Raw genomic sequence first — 17,091 nt, 5'->3', positions numbered from 1 at the left:
TCCAGTATCCAAGTCTAAATTCATGTTGACACAACTATGATGGGGTGAATATGCAAATGTCACATGGTGTCAACTCTAGAGCCCAGGGATGTCAAGATACAACCATATCATTTCCTGTATTTTACCCAGAGGACCTAAGCCTCTGGAGAATATTCACACCAAGAGCTGACAGAAGAGACCTGTGTCTGGTCTGACTCACAGATAACTGGGGAAGAGTCACAAGACAATTGGTTCTAGGAAGCCAAGTCTTAAGTCTAGCCAGCTGACAGGGTGGTTCTTAAAGCATTCCAGGTGACCAGCATGCTGAGCAGGGTTACAGGTGCTGAGCCAGATGTGTTTTTCCCTTCTAGGGTCCTTGAGTATGGGCTGTCACCTCTCTGGCCCGAGATTGGACCAGACAAGTCTCCAGGCCCCCTCTGATGCAGAGAATCAAGGCAACTACAGAGCACAGGAAGGAAGCCATAGAGCTAGACCCCTGACCTTTCCCTAGAGACTGACACTCTGACCTACTCACCAAATCTTTCTTCCTGCAAAAGTCATAAAGCTTGGCTTTCAGTTTCGTGAAGACATTGGTTTCAACAAGGAAAAGCAGGATAATGTGCAAAGGTCCTAAGATGGCCAGGGCTGTCAAGTACTTTCCCGTCCCGAGGGACTCCCAGGCATAGATGTTTTTTTGTGCCTCATATCCTTCTGCTAACAGGGGACAAATAGATGTTACTACCCTTGGATGATTTCCAATGCCTGTCCTCACTTTGTATATAGCAGGTTAATCCCCATAACAACTATTAAAAGAAGTTTCATTATCATTAATGTTGACACTACTTTCTAGCAAATGGTAAACACAAAATCTTTTTTCTTTATAAAGTGTTTTGTAAAAGGAAGTGGCACTGTGGCTCAAGTGGTAGAGCGCTCGCCTTGAGCTAAAGAGTGCAGGGACAGAGCCCAAGCCCAGAGTTCAAGCCCCGCGACCAACCAAAAAAAAGTGTTATGTAAAAATAATGCAATAGGGCTGGGAAGGTGGCTCAGTAGTAGAGTGCTTGCCTTGCATGCATGAGGACCTGGGTTCAATTCCTTAGCACCACGTAAGCAGAAAAAGCCAGAAGTGGTGCTGTGGCTCAAGTGGTAGAGCGCTAGCCTTGAGCTGAAGAGCTGAGGGACAGTGCCCAGGCCCAGAGTTCAGGACCCATGACCGACAAAACAACAACAACAATAATACTCTTTTCTCAGGTTGTATATCACAAATATATACATTTTTTTGCTTTGGTTATTCTTGAGATAGAGTCCCATATTTTTTCTTTCTCTGTGTTAGCCGGACCACAATCTTCCTATATTTGCTTCACATAAAGCTGAAATGACTGGCGTGCTCCACTATGCCTAGCATTATTGGTTGATAAGGAGGTTCATGAACTTTTACTTGGGCTGGCCTGGAACCATGGACTTCCTGACCCCTGCCCATCTAGTAACTGGAATTACAGGTGTGATCCACTTTATCTGGCCCAATTTTTGTCCTAATATTTTTAAAAATTAAAGGGATGCTGATATGCATGAGGCTAAGGGTTCAATTACCAGCACTGAATAATAATAATGGTTTTTCCTGATATATGACAGCTATTTGAAATACAAAATATGTTTGACTTTTTCAATCATTTTTCACCTGATCACTGACCATTTCTGTTGTAAAACTTTAAGAGTAGGCTGAAGGACAGGCATTAGTAGCTCACACCTATAATCACACCTATTCAGGAGGCTGAAATCTGAGGACCATGGTTTAAAGCCACCTGAGGCAGGAAAGTCCATGAGACTCTTATCTCCAATTAACGACTAGAAAACTAGAAGTGGGCTGCAGTTTAAAGTGGTAGAGTGCTAGCCTTGAGTGAAAAAGCTCAAGGACAGTGCTCAGACCTTGAGTTCAAGCCCCATGACCACAAAAAGAAAAATTCCATTTATTATACTCACAAACTTCATTGCACTCAATATCACTTAGGTTCTTGGCACTGCAAAATTTTTTTAGTTCAAAGTTGTAATACAAATTGGAAAAGGCCATCCCTAGGCAGTGCCCTGGAAATATTAGGAATACATGATCCAAGGACTGAGAGAGTTCTGTGTAGCCCAGACCTGTAATGAGAATGGAAAACATTAATTCTACGTTCAAGAAGAAAAAGGCAGCAGCTTCTCTCCTGGACTGAAGCCTAGTTTTCCCCTGACTCCTGGTTTTTCTTCTCCCTTATTCCCATTATGATTGCCTGTGCAGTATGGGAGAGAGTACTGCATGTCTGGGAATATCAGGCAGGAAATGGCTGCAGTGGGGACTCATGGGCAGTGGAGGCAGTACAGGTGGGGCAGGCTTGTCTGAGGGGAGCTGGAACCTCCTCTAGGGAGTTGTTGGAGTGCCATCTGCAGATAGGAAGAAGAATATGGTCCATCCCTAAGTTTATATAAAATTTGGAGATCAAACTATCATGAATGGTTTTTTAGGAGACAGAGTAACTCCCTAAATACAGACTGAAATTGCTACTTCCTTTTTAAGTGAAAAAAAAAAAGAACCTAAAGTCAATCTGAAGGAAGTGTTAGCACAAAGTGCAGATGAAAAAATACTGTAGAGGTGACATATCAGCACATTTATTTAATCCTGACCCAGATAGAGATAGCAGCATAAACATGAAGATGCCAGTTTTAGGTATGTGTAGTGTGAATAATGGCTCAGTCTGAGTTCGTTCATTCTCTCTCTCTCTCTCTCTCTCTCTCTCTCTCTCTCCCCCTCTCCTTCCTTCCTTTCTTTCTTTTCTTTTTTCTCTTTCTTCCTTCCTTTCCTTCCTTCCTTCCTTCCTTCCTTCCTTCCTTCCTTCCTTCCTTTCTTTCTTCCTTTCTTTCTTTCTTTCTTTCTTTCTTTTCTTTTCTTTCTTTCTTTCGTCGGTTGTGGGGCCTGAACTCTAGGCCGGGGCGCTGTCCCCCAGCTCTTCAGCTCAAGGCTAGCACTCTACCACTTGAGCCACAGCACCACTTCCGGCTTTTTCTGCTTATGTGGTGCTGAGGAGTCAAACCCAGGGCTTCATGCATGCTAGGCACTCTATCACTAAGCCACCTTCCCAGCCCATTACTTTTTGTGTGTGTGTGTCTGGTCGTGGGGCTTGAACTCTGGGCCTGGGCGCTGTCCCTCAGCTAATAGCTCAAGGCTAGCACTCTCCCATTACCTTTTATATTGAGAAATTATGCTTTTCAGTGAAATGTAGATAGTTCAATTAATTTACAAGAACTCCAGTCAAGATAAATAAATGTCTTTACTCCAGAAAGTCCCCTGGTGTATCACCTTAGTTCTTTTCCCCTCACCCCCAAAACAATCACTTTTCTGATCCTGTCTCCAAGATTCCTTTTATCTGTTCACAGACACCAGGCATGGCAGCTGCTTTGGCTCAACATTGGATCTCTGGTGTTTAGCCACACTGCTGACTATTCCCTTCCCATCTCTAAGCAACAATCCACTGAATGCATGCGTTCCAGTGTTTGTCCATCCACCTGGATCTGTGTTCTTGGGACTGTTTGGCTCATAGCTGCTATGAACATTTTTTGGGAAACACACACCTTTGTGGGCACAACTTCTGTAGCAGTTAGAGGGAAAAAACCCAAAGTTGTTGTTTTTTTTTGTTTTTGTTTTTTTTTTATGTGACGCAGACATGGACTTGTCCTCACCTTGTTCACTGGTGGCTAAGACTAGCACTGTGGGGCCAATGCTCAGAAAGGTCAGTATTATGACAAGTTTAACGCAAGCATTACCAACATTGTCAAAGGAGAAGCTGATCATGTAGATGAAGGGGATGATGGCCCAGGCGTAGAGCATCAGCATCAAGACCACAGCTGGGGCGTTCCCATGCTGGGTGAGAGCCTCTTCATTGTAGTATAAAAACACCACCTTAGGAAAGGGAAGGACATTCAAAATCTATCCTAAATACTGAAGAGTATGGTCATCTCAGCTTTAGATATTTTTGTTAGTTTTGCCAGTCCTGGGCTTGAATTCAGAGCCTGGGTACTGTCCCTGAGCTGCTTTTGCTCAAGGCTAGCACTCTAACTTGAGCCACAGTGCCACTTCCAGCTTTTTTTGTGTGTGTGGTACTGAGGAATCGAACCCAGGGCTTCATGAATGGTAGGCAAGCACTCGACCACTAAGCCACATTCCCAGCCCTAATCTCAGCTTTAGAAGTAATATTCACAGGCACTTTCCTTCTTCCCCTCATCTTCCCAGGAAGCAATGAGCAAGTGGTGGCCTCTGTTCTCAGAAGCTGCCCTAGGGACCAGTAGCCTAATGCATTACAATAAGGGGTGCAGAGATGCTTATAAAACACAATGGTAGAACAAAGCAGGAAGTGAGCTATTCTGTATCAAAAACAAAAACAAAAAAAAAAAACACCAAGCGCTGGTGGCTCACACAGGTAATCCTAGCTATTCAGGATGCTGAGATGTGAGGATCATGGTTCAAAGCCGCCCAGACAGGAAAGTCCATGAGACTCTTATCTCCAATTAACCACTAGAAAACCAGAAGTGGCATTGTGGCTCATGTAGTAGAGCACTAGCCTTGAGCTGAAGAGCTCAGGGTCAGCACCCAGGCCCAGACTGACAAACAAAACAAAACAAAACAAAAAAACCCAAACCATCAAACCCCTGAATTACTCATATCAACCACAATCAAACACTTCAACCCTTCACTTCTATGGTGAGCTGTTTTTGGGCAATAGCATGTGTCCCAGTCACTGTCTCTCACTGGCTTGAGGGGACCGTTCTGTGGGTACCACATGAGAATCGCAGAGCAGGCCCCTCTGTTCCCAAGCGTGCTAGAGCCAAGCAACCTTTAGTAAAAGGCTCATTGATACAGGCGATTCCTCATCCAGGGTTGACTTGTTCCGGTTCTGTGTAGGGACCATTCAGGAATCCCTGGTCTGCAGGAAATGCCCTTGGCACCACTCACTGCTTACCAGTAACAGTAGAGTGGGGACAAGGGAGGAGATGAGGTCCCACAGCAGAGCAGAGAACCAGAAAGCAGTTATGCAGACACCGCTCACAAACTGCAGCTGTTTGGACTTCATGCATCTCTCTCTGACTGTCAAGATGGAAAAAGAGCTAGACAGAAAAGCTATCCCAAAAAGCAAGTTGATAATAAGATAATATCCTTTAGCGCCCCTGAAAAAGATAGGACATGGGGAGAGACACAATAGCTTAGGTCAAAATGTAACAGCAAGCTTCTTCCAAAATAACACTCGTAATTAAAATGAGACAAAGAAACAGTCCTTTCAGATAAGTGAGTGTGGTGCTGGGAGGAAGGATGCGGTGCTTACTGGTACAGGAGGCTTTCGGAGAGCTCCTCCTCCGTCTGAGGTTGAGGGTAGTTGGATGTGGTAATGGAAGCACTAGCGCCAGAAAGCAACCTGAAGAGGAGATTGTCCACCAGAGCCAGAGCCACGGCAGGGGAGTGGTATGCCTGGTTATTGAACAGTGCAGTAACTATGGTGGCATTGTCTTTGACTTCAAAGGAAGCTGCCACCACATAAAGCCTATCGAAGTTTTCGGGCTCCTCTTTTGCCTTTCTTAACAGGAACTCCTCTATAGGGTCTGCAAGGGAAGCAGAACACTTCAGGCAGTTGCCGGTGGGAGGGAGTCACATGGGCCCCTACATAGGCTCCCCAACCTTCTGTTCCTCCTACTTTTCATAACCAGCCCTACTCACCACCAAAGCTGGCCTCCTCTTGCCCTATACCACCTTGAATTCCAGGCTATCTCCAAGTCTTGTGTCTTTATCTTTTTCTTTCTTTCTTTCTTTCTCTTTCTTTCTTTCTTTCTTTCTTTCTTTCTTTCTTTCTTTCTTTCTTTCTTTCTTTCTTTCTTTCTTTCTTTCTTTCTTTCTTTCTTTCTTTCTTTCTTTCTTTCTTTCTTTCTTTCTTTCTTTTTGCCAGTCCTGGGGCTTGAACTCAGGCCCTGGGCACTGTCTCTAAGTTATTTTTTTGCTCAAAGCTAGCACTCTACCACTTAAGCTACAGCACCATTTCCAGCTTTTTCTTTGTATGTGGTACTAAGGAATCGAACCCAAGGCTTCATGTATGCTAAGCAAGAATCCTACCACTAAGCCACATTCCTAGCTCCTCTTTATCTTTTTTTAAAATAAGTTTTGCATTGTGAAAATACTATACAGAGGGGTTACAATTACATGAGCAAGGTAATGAGTACATTTCTTATCCATCATTGTTGCCTCCCCCTTTGTTTTTCCCTTACCATCCCTGCCCTCCCAGCTCCACGCATTTCCTCCCCCCCCCTCCATCTTTATCTTTTTTATACTGGTCCTGGAGCTGGACCTCTGGACCTGGGCAATGTCCCTGAGTTCCTTTTGCTCAAGGGTAGTGCTCTATCGCTTGAGCCACAGTGCCACCTGTGGCTTTTTTTAGTAATTGGAGATGAGAGTCTCCCTGATTTTCCTGCCTGGGTTAGCTTTGAACCAGGATCCTTAGATCTCAGGTTCCTGAGTATCTAGGATTACAGGTATGAGTCACTAGCATGTCTCTCTTTTAAGTCTCTTCCAATTCTGTCTACTTTTCTCTTTCTTTTTACTTCAAGTGATTCTAGCCCCATCATCTATACCTAGGCTATGTGACCCCAGATAAAGCTCCTCTCTTTCTATGCAGGACCTCCAATCTCTGCTTCAAAGGATACATCTGAACATTTTACATCCACCAACTTCCTTACAGTCATTTTTACACCAACTTCTGGTCAAAGGAAATTTCAATGTAATACATCTAACAGAGATGGACCTATATCCATAGGAGCTATGAAAGGTGACACATTAAGAATGAAGGATTGGCTAGGTGCTGGTGGCTTACTACTACAACCTTCTTGTAACCCAGGAGGCTGAAATATGAGGATTGCAGTTTGAAGCCAGCCCAGGCAAGAAAGTCCATGAGACTCTTTTTTTTTTTTTTTTTTTTTGGGTCTGGTCGTGGGGCCTAAACTCTGGGCCTGGGCGCTGTCCCTCAGCTCTTCAGCTCAAGGCTAGCGCTCTACCCCTTGAGCCACAGCACCACTTCTGGTTTTTTTCTTTTTGCTTATGTGGTGCTGAGGAATCAAACCCAGGGCCTCATGCATGCAAGGCAAGCACTCCACCACTGAGCCACCTTCCCAGCCCCTCCATGAGACTCTCATCTCCAACTGACCTCCAGAAATCTGGAAGTGTTGCTATGATTCAAAGTGGCAGAGTATTAGCCTTGAGTGAAAAAGCTCAGGGACAACACCCAGGCCCTGAGTTCAAGCCCTATGACCACCACCACCACCACCAACAACAACAACAAAAATCCAAGTTCTAGTACAGGGCCTTATGATTCAACTGTTTTGTTATATCATGTTCTGCATTTGATCTCTTTATTATAAGAGTCATTGCTTTGAATTTTTACTTAGTAGAAATTATAATCTTAAATATTGAATATTCATATAAAACATGATGAGAAACATGCAAACAGATGTATGCCATGCTACCCATACCATCTTGAGGGCCTGTTTTCAGAGGCACATGCCCTACGGACTTCCCCCCCCTCTTCCTGCACTAAAGTTAAAACCAAATTTTGATTAAAGTGTGTGTGTAAGTGTGTGCACACGTGCGCATGTGCCAGTACCAGGGCTTAAACTTAGAGGACATGGGTGCCATCTTTTAGCTTTTTTGCTCAAGGCTGGCACTCTACCACTTGAGCCTCAACTCTAAGTCTAGCTTTTTTGCTTGGTTTTGTTTTCACTTCCAGATTTTTGCTGCTTAACTGGAGCTAAGAGTCTCACAGATTTCCTTGTCCATGCTGGCTTTAAATCATGTTTCTCAGATCCGTTTCCTGAGAGCTAGGGCTACAGGCATGAGCCACCAGCACCCCACCAATGTATTTCTTTCTTTCTTTCTTTTTTTGGGCGGTCATGGGGCTTGAACTCTGGGCTTAGGCTCTATCCCTCAGCTCTTCAGCTCAAGGTGAGTGCTCTACCGATTGAGCCATAGCGCCACTTCCGGTTTTCTAGTGGTTTACTGGAGATAAGAGTCTCACCACAGACTTTCCCTGCCCGGGCTGGCTTTGAACCATGATCCTCAGATCTCAGCCTCCTGAATAGCTAGGATTACAGGCATGAGCCACCGGCGCCTGGCTGTATTTATTTCTTATACAGCTTCCACTCCACTTTTTCTTTGTATTTATCACAAATTTACCTACAAACTCTTTTGAGATATATATCTGTATCTATATTCTTCTGAATACACTTGCCTTGGGGGAATACCTTAATTCCTAGAGAAACACGCCTGGTCTCATTCCTAGCAACCCTCTTTCTTGTCATTTTGCCGAGAACAGCAAGTAGCCACAAGGATATAATTTCCCTGTAAAATATGAAATTAGCCTACTTTGTGCCCATTCCCCTGTGTTCTGAGTCTTACCTGGGATCTGCAGAGGAATCTGCCCCTCAGCCTCAAGCATATCTGCAAAGTGATTTGAAAGCTGAGTATCCAGGGTGAAGTTCTGAGAGACAAAGAATGGAACAATAGTCCGACCATATGTTTTTAGAGTCAACTTCAAGGGAACACTCTCCAGGCTCTTTGTTTGGAAGCTGAAGAACATGAGGGTGAATACAATGACCACCAGAGGCACCAGGATCTGTATAGATAACATCACCATCCAATTCCGCCAAGAATATGTAACCCTCTTCAGGAGCATGGCATAAAATTGTTGGCAGAGAAGATTGAACTACAATAAAAGGGAAAAAAAGAGAGGAGGCACTGCATCAACATGGCAACAGAAGCTGGAGGTCCTGACGCTCCTGGCTCCTAGCCACTTGCATCTCTCACAATTCATCTATCATTTTTTTATTTTGCCAGTCCTGGGGCTTGAACTCAGGGCCTGGGCACTGTCTCTAAGCTTCTTTTTGCTCAAGGCTAGAACTCTATACCACTTGAGCCACAGCACCACCTCCAGCTTTTTCTGATTATGTGATACTGAGAAATCAAACCCAGGGCTTCATGCATGCTATGCAAGTACTCTACCACTAAAGCCACCTTCTCAGCCCTAACTTTTTAATCATGTTCAAAATTTGCTTCAAGTTAAAATGCCTCACGATTTGATATTAAATGGCACGAAGAGAAAGTACAAATGACAAAGAATGTTTTTTTCTGTTTGTTTTGTTTTTCTGTCAGTTGTAGGGCTTGAACTCTGGGTTTAGGTGCTGACCCTGAGCTCTTCAGCTCAAGGTGAGCGCTCTACCACTTGAGCCACAGTGCCATTTCCGGTTTTCTGGTGGTTTATTGGAGATGAAGTGTCTCACAGACTTTCCTACCTAGGATGGCTTTGAACTGCGATCCTCAGAGCTCAGCCTCCTGAGCAGCTAGGATTACAGACATGAGCCACCGGTGTCTGGTTTAAAAAGAATCTGAAAGTAGAACCTAAGGTACCAAATGTAAATGATATATTTTTTTTCCATGTTAAAAACTTAAGGTTGAGAAATTTGGGGAAAATGCCACCATTAGTGAAGTATTCATTTGGCACAACAGATTTTGAAAAGGAATTGTCTAGATGAAAATAATCTCATACCCAGATACTCTTTAACCAAGGTATCTCGATCCTAGTCATGTATCTTACAGATGGCTTGTATGAATACATAAGGCCTGCATGTAAACACGCCCCTGGTGGTGATGGCAGTCAATGTCACCATGTGCAGTTATGTCCTGAGGTCCTAACAACTAGAGTCAGCCTGGGGTAGGATCCTCAGAGTGCTTGCTGAAGGTGCTCACATGGCTTTTCTGGGGTCTGCATGAGTGGGGTGGGGAGGAAGCAATACTTTCATATGTACAGTCCCTGGTCTGAGAACCCCTGAAGGGATCTGAGAAAGACATTCTAAGTTCCTACCTAAAATATGAACAAATACCTGAAAGTCTCTACCAAATACTATATGACTTTTTTTTCCAGTTGTGGTACTTGAACTGAGGGCCTGGTGCTGTCCCTGAGCTCTTTTGCTCAAGGCTAGCTATCTACCACTTTGGGTCATAGCTCAATTTCCTGCTTTTGAGTCATTATTTGGAGATAAGAGTCTCCTAAGGTGTTTTCTACCCAGCTGGCCTAGAACTGGCTTAGATCTCAGGCTCCTGAGTAGCTAGAATTATAATCATGAGCCACCAGTGCTTGAAAAATCTGACTTAAAAATTTTTTTTGAGGGCTGGGAAGGTAGCTCAGTGGTAGAGTGCTTGCCTTGCATGCCTGAGGCCCTGGGTTCGATTCCTCAGCACCACATAGGCAAAAATAAAAAAAGCCAGAAGTGGCGCTGTGGCTCAAGGGGTAGAGCGCTAGCCTTGAGCTGAAGAGCTAAGGGACAGCGCCCAGGCCCAGAGTTCAGGCCCCATGACCGGACCCCCCCCCCAAAAAAAAAAGAAAATTCCGGTACCATCTCCAAAAGTAGTTCTTGGCCATGTGGAGCCATCTAATCTCTTGTTAATGGTTGTTACAGACAGGTGGCTGGATCAGACAGTGCTTAGATTGTTCCTACCTTGAAGACGCCCTACATAATACCCTTTCTTTTACTATGTGACTCAAGGTTAAGAATCATGGAAATCAACCTCTAACTCATAGTAGTCTTATTTCACATGATACTTTGATGATAGCTAAAGTCAAGAGTACTTTATAAAATGTTTATCTATATTCTTTTGTTACTATTAAAAGAATATTATATGTTGTTTATACATTTATAAGGATGTGTGTGTGTGTGTGTGTGTGTGTGTGTGTGTGTGTGTGTAAATTGTTTTTGGACAAAAGGTCTTGCTATGCAGCCCAGGCTAGTCTGCAACTCATTATTCTCTTGCCACAATGGCCTGAAGACTGAATTACAGTTGTGCCCTCACAACTGGGTCAGATCCAGTCTTTTATGCCTAAAATGTAAATATTTTTTTCTTGAGTCTCTGTGAAAGTTGACATACACTTCTTGACAGAATGATAGCATAATTCTGAGAATTAAACCACATCTTTCTTTCTTGTATATGTTTAAAATATGCTGCTTACACCAGTGTTTAGTTTGATTGGCAGGCCAGACTCTATTGAGAAGATCCTTGAATGAAGATGTTTAATTCTGTCAATAGGAACTCTGTTAATGAGAGGGTAAGGTTGGACAGTATGTTGCTTCTTAGTTAGGCTACGTGAACTACAGCTTGCCAACATAGAAACCCTAAACAAAAACAAAAACATAATCAAATACAAAGTCTCAAAATTAGAACACATTTCATTTTGTTTAGATTTAAATAATACAACGAACATTTGAAAAGTTTTGAGAAGTTAGGGTAAGAATATGAGGGTAAAAGGAGCTATATCTAATTTGTATCCTGGGTTACAAGATCTTCACAATTCTTTTTCAAAGAACCAGTAAAAATTGCCATATTTGTTATTTTCCTTAAAAAGCTATCACATGAAAATGAAAAGAAAGTAACATATTTAATATCTATTTTATAAGCAAACTGAACGTCAAGGAACATAGTAATGCTGAGATTATAGGCCAGGGGCTGGTGATCTTTGGCCAGTGGGTGATCTTTGGCCCCGCTAAGGCCAATTTTTTTTTGGATAGGTCATAGGGCTTGAAGTCAGGGTTTGGGCTTTTTTGTTCAAGGCTAGCACTCTACCACTTTAAGCCACAGCTCTACTTCTAGTTTTCTGATGGTTAATTGGAGGTAAGAGTCTCATAGGCTTTCTTGCCCAGATATCCTCAGATATCAGCCTCCTGAATAGCTAAGATTACAGGTGTGAGCCACCAGTGCCTGACATTAAGGCCTATTTTGTCTGGCCTTAAGCTCAGAATAGAATCATATAAATAGATACATGCTATGTGGTTATATAAGTACCTGTGTAATATCCTTAAAAAATACCTACTATCTGGTCCTTTAAATAGAAGTTTGCTGACCTCTGCTCTAAGCAAAAAGATGTATTTATTGTTGACAGTTAAGTGTTCAGGTGCCGGGAAATATATGTCCATTCATGGTTGGTGGGCCAAAAACCTACTCCTAACAACTTGTCACAGCAAAATGCCCAGTAAATTGTGGCTCATTTTCAGTCATGTAAAAGATTATATATTTGCTATTTATTGCTGTGACACAGATTATTCGAAAAGTTGATAGCTTAAAACAGCAAGTATTATCTCACATAGTTTCTGTGGGAGAGGGATTTGGATGTGGCATGGATAGGTGATTGTATCTCCAGATTTTTCAAGAGTTTGCAGCCAAACTATTGACAAGGCTACAGCTGGATTCATTTCCCAGGGTGGGATGCACATAGTTCTTCACACACAAAGCAGAGCAACAAACAAACAAACAGAGGCAGATGAGCATAAGAATTTAAATAACTTTCTTTAGCAGACAAAAATAATCATGTTTTAAGTATACAAAAATATATACAAGCTGTTGATGGTGGGATGCATGTCAATGAAATTAAAGGTCCTTGTATTTTTCTTTTCTTTTCTTTTTTTTGCTTATGTGGTGCTAAGGAATCGAACCCAGGGCCTCAGGCATGCAAGGCAAGCACTCTTTACCACTGAGCTACCTTCCCAGCCCTGTATTTTTCAAAAATAGACTGAAGATTTTAATTGGTGTGAGTCTTTGGTATATACATGTCATATATGATATATTTATATAGTTATATATATTTGTGTATGTATCTCAATACCTAGGCTGATAATTGAAATAATCAATAAAAAAGCATAATTTACAACATGTACGTGGAGATAACTGAAAATAGGATGAGAAAAAAAAAATCCAAAAACAGTAGAGAAAAAGCCATGTGTATGTGCAGGACTGGTAAAAAATACCAAATGATAGGTATAAATGTGAATATATTATCAGTGATCCTCATGTTAAAAGACAAGTATTGCCAGATGCTGGTGGCTCACGCCTGTCATCCTAGCTACTCAGGAGGCTGAGATCTGAGGATCACAGTTCAAAGCCAGCCTGGGCAACAAAGTCTGTGAGACTCTTATCTTGAATAAACCACCAGAAAATGGGAAGTGGCACTGTAGCTCAAGTGGTAGGGTTCTAGCCTTGCGCTGAAGAGCTCAGGGACAGTGCCCAGGCCCAGAGTTCAAGCCCCACGAATGACAAAAAAAAAAAAAAAAGGTATCACTCTACTACATACAGTCACCCCTGTTGCTTTTGCCAAGCTTTTGCCTGGTGCAGCCCTGTCTAGAGTTTCGTGCAGCTGTCTAGCAAGGCCTACATTAGATAGAAACAAGCTTCCATTCTGCTTCAGGAATTTCATATTAAATTGCCTGTTTTGTTTTACCTTTGTGCCAGCACCAGAGCACTGGGATTGAACTCTGGGCCAAATGACGTCTTTTAGTTTTCTTGCTCATTGCTGGCACTCTGCCTTTTTTATTTATTTATTTTTTTGGGGTCAGTCGTGGGGCTTGAACTCTGGGCTTGGGCGCTATCCCACAGCTCTTCAGCTCAAGGCGTGCGCTCTACACACTCTACAGCTTGAGCCACAATGCCACTTTGGGTTTTTTACTGATTTATTGGAGATAAGAGTCTCATGGAGTTTCCTGCCTAAGCTGGCTTTGAACTGCGATCCTCAGATCTCAGCCTCCTAAGTAGCTAGGATTAGAGGCGTGAGCCACCAGTGCCCGGCAGCACTCTGCCTTTTGGGCCATGCCTCCAGTCTAATACTTTGCAGGTTAACTGAAAATATAGTCTCATAGACTATATTTGCCTGGGTTGGATTCAAATTGATTTCTTCCAAGTCTCCCCTGAGACCTGGAGTAGCTAGAATTAAAGGCATGAGCCACTATTATCTGGCTTAGGAATTCTTTTTAAATGAAGTAACAAATTCTTCTATTGTTTATTTGATACTTGAAAGCAAAAACATCTCAAATGATATAATGCTTTTAAAAAAATGTATTCTCTAAAATTAGGCTTGCTGAGTATTATGTTTAACATAAACTCCCTTATCTAATATCCCCAATATTGGAAGTACCAATCCGTGCTGGACAGCCATTCAGTGAGGGTGTTAGTGAAAAGATTAATCATTGGGCCATGTTTATTTTTTTTTTTTGCCAGTTGTGGGGCTTGAACTCTGGGCCTGGGCGCTGTCCCTCAGCTCTTCAGCTCAAGGCTAGCGCTCTACCACTTGAGCCACAGAACCACTTCTAGCTTTTTCTGTTTATGTAGTGCTAAGGAATTGAACCCAGGGCCTCATGCGTGGAAGACAAGCACTCTACCACTGAGCCACCTTCCCAGCCCCATGGGCCATGTTTAGATACATGACCTTTAGCCTCCCTTCCAACACTGATAGGCTGGAGCCTACCGAATGAACACTTCCTCCATGGTGGTGACAGAGGCTGCAAAGCTGGAGATTGCCAGCTCTGACTGGTTCAGTTCCAGGTCAGCAAATAGAGATTCAAACCTAAAAAGGAAAGGACAGTTCCATTTCTGAAAGTCTGCAGGTGAATCCTTTACCACCCATACTTCTCTACAGAGGAAAAGGCATGGGCCGTGTGGTCAAGATTTCTGTTCAAATCTCAACTTTACTTTTAGAACTAGAGCACAAGAACTTGAATGAGGGTAACAGAAATTCTTTTGGATGGTTCCTGTAGGTATATGCCTAAAACATCTAGCACATCATGTAGATGCAAAATCATTAATAATCAATTTTTTCCTTTTGAATAGAGAAAAACAATGATACTATTTTTAAGTGCTTTCTCTCTCTTTTATTTTCCTTTTTTAAAATTATCTTTAAGTAGTTGTATTTTGAAGTGCTTTCTAAATGCCAGGAGAGTGTTCTTAGCCCTTTTACATGTTCTAGAGATCAAAAGTCGAAAATTGACTGCATTTATTTTTGTCGACATTTGTCTAGGTATTTTCAAGCTCTGTGATGAGGCATATACACATAAAGAGCGTAACTCTTTATGACATATGGACTCACCGTCTCTTCTTGTGACCTAAAAATTCCAAGTCTCCTCCCCACACTGTGCATGCCAGTCCTCACTCTTCATCAAGACGTAGTGCTTATTTTCCTCTCCCTTTAACTACTCTGAGCAAGAGAATGTGATGGGAGTGATGTTTTGGTATTTCTGAGCCCAGGCCTTAAGCAGAGGGGCTGTTTTTAGTTTTCTCCCCTTTTGAATAGGCACTCTTAAGATCCCCCTGCTTGGACCTTTCCTACCTTGCTGTAAGAAGTGCATGCAGCCTTGAGAGGCGCCATGTGCAGGAGTTCTGAGCGCCACTGTCAGCAGCCCAGGAGCACCCAAGTGACAGACAGGCAGTACCGTTATCCCCTGGGAGAAGGATCATTCCATCTAGTTCATTCTAGGCCCTGGACAACTTTAGTCTCAGTCATTATAAAAACTGTCCGGCTGAGTCCAGTCAGGCTATACAACTATGAGAGGCAATAAAATGGTTGTCATTTTAAGCCAGCAAATGTTGAGGTAATTTGTTATTTGGTAATATACAACTGAAACAAAATTTGATCCCAGAAGCACTGTAACAAAATAAAAAGAACTAGAATGTGCAATATGGCTCTGGGAACAGATAGAAGGCAGGAGAATTCTAGACAGAGGCTGGAAGAACAGTGAGAAAATTCTTTAATTTTTCATGTCATCAGAAATATATGTGGCCACAGTTTCAGTTGCTGTAACAAAAGATTGAAAGAGTATTTAATGAACTTGTGGGTAAATTCCTACGGGTATGTCCAGTTATAATGTTTCAAGTGTTAACTGCACATGACAAAACAAAAATGAAAAAATGAAACAATCAAATGCTTAACAAAAATTAAAGAAAATACAGAGGCACTGTGACAGTCTTTCCAGTAAAAGGTCTTGGAATTCTCAGGGGCAAAATGAAAGCCAAAGTAATGACAATGAAATATTGCTTCAGAATAAAGAATGGTTTCACTCTCCAGCTCTGAAGCCCTTTGCTGAGAGCTAGTTGATACATTTCAGAGGTACACACTGCTTAGCCTCAATCATCTGGACAAAGGATTCTAAAATTCAGGCAGGCACTGTGTTACATTATCATGGCTCTTAGCCCAAGGTATACAAGGGCCTGTGCATGCGTGCGTGCGTGTGTGCGTGTGTGTGTGTGTGTGTGTGTGTGTGTGTGTGTGTTTCTTGTGGTAGTACTGGGGTTTGAACTCAGACACTAGAACTCATCATGCAGGTGCTCTTCCACTTGAGCCTCGTTCCCAGCTGAGAGGAAGTGGATTTGAAGACTGTGAATATAATTTTAGTCTAGCAAAGTTCATTTCATGACCTGGTTTTAGGAAATCTACATGGTATTGGACAAAATTTTAAAAATGGTCTCTGGTCTATCTCCTATAGGCAGGAAAGATACAAGTAATCAGTTTTTATGAAAAAAAGGAAATGTATGTGTATATATAATATATATGAGGCAAAGTCAATAGCCAGTGAGTGAAGTCAAGACCTGATCAAAATCACTCTTAAGAAGCAGAACAGTTGGGGCTGGGAAGGTGGCTCAGTGGTAGAATGCTTGCCTTGTATGCATGAGGCCCTGGTTCGATTCCTTAGCACCACATAAACAGAAAAAGCCAGAAGTGGTGCTGTGGCTCATGGTAGAATGCTAGCCTTAAGCTGAAGAGCCAAGGGACAGCACCCAGGCTCAGAGTTCAGGCCCCACGACCAAAAAAAAAAGAAAAGAAGAAGCAGAAGAGTGTCTTGTCTCAATTAATATACATTTCCTGACCCTAAAAAAAGCGGAAATTGATAACTCCTAGAATTCAGAACGGCTAAATATATATATATATATATATATATATATATATATATATATATATATATATATATATGTTTTTTTTTTTTTTTTTGTTTTGTTTTTTTTGTCGGTCGTGGGGCTTGAACTCTGGGCCTGGGCGCTGTCCCTCAGCTCTTCAGCTCAAGGCAAGCGCTCTACCACTTGAGCTACAGCGCCACTTCCGGTTTTCTGGTGGTTTATTGGAGATAGGAGTCTCACGGTCTCTCCTGCCCGGGCTGGCTTTGAACCGAGATCCTCAGATCTCAGCCTCCTGAGTAGCCAGGATTACAGGCGTGAGCCACCAGCGCCCGGCAGAATGGCTAAATATTAAC

General features: G+C 42.5%; 1 protein-coding gene across 8 annotated transcripts in view; it reads right to left on the bottom strand.

Annotated features, from left to right (window-relative positions):
• LOC138825454 (ATP-binding cassette sub-family A member 17-like) overlaps window positions 1–17,091 on the bottom strand; it is a 64,968-nt gene that overhangs the window by 7,354 nt on the left and 40,523 nt on the right. For all 8 annotated transcript variants that reach the window (XR_011371403.1, XM_070020039.1, XM_070020040.1 and 5 more), the window contains 8 exons: window positions 14,319–14,417; window positions 11,040–11,202; window positions 8,435–8,741; window positions 5,325–5,598; window positions 4,965–5,169; window positions 3,688–3,907; window positions 1,957–2,115; window positions 515–693 (listed from right to left, as the gene is read on the bottom strand). Coding sequence is in view for 7 of the 8 variants with exons in the window: in XM_070020039.1 (XP_069876140.1) it covers window positions 515–693; window positions 1,957–2,115; window positions 3,688–3,907; window positions 4,965–5,169; window positions 5,325–5,598; window positions 8,435–8,741; window positions 11,040–11,202; window positions 14,319–14,417 (1,606 nt within the window). In the remaining variant the exon portion in view is untranslated. The remainder of the gene's footprint in view (window positions 1–514; window positions 694–1,956; window positions 2,116–3,687; window positions 3,908–4,964; window positions 5,170–5,324; window positions 5,599–8,434; window positions 8,742–11,039; window positions 11,203–14,318; window positions 14,418–17,091) is intronic.

Source organism: Dipodomys merriami, unplaced genomic scaffold (genome assembly GCF_024711535.1).
Source record: "Dipodomys merriami isolate MVZ:Mamm:240054 unplaced genomic scaffold, mDipMer1.0.p SCAF_137, whole genome shotgun sequence".
Lineage (NCBI taxonomy): Eukaryota > Metazoa > Chordata > Mammalia > Rodentia > Heteromyidae > Dipodomys > Dipodomys merriami.
This window is presented reverse-complemented; position numbering and strand designations above follow the sequence as displayed.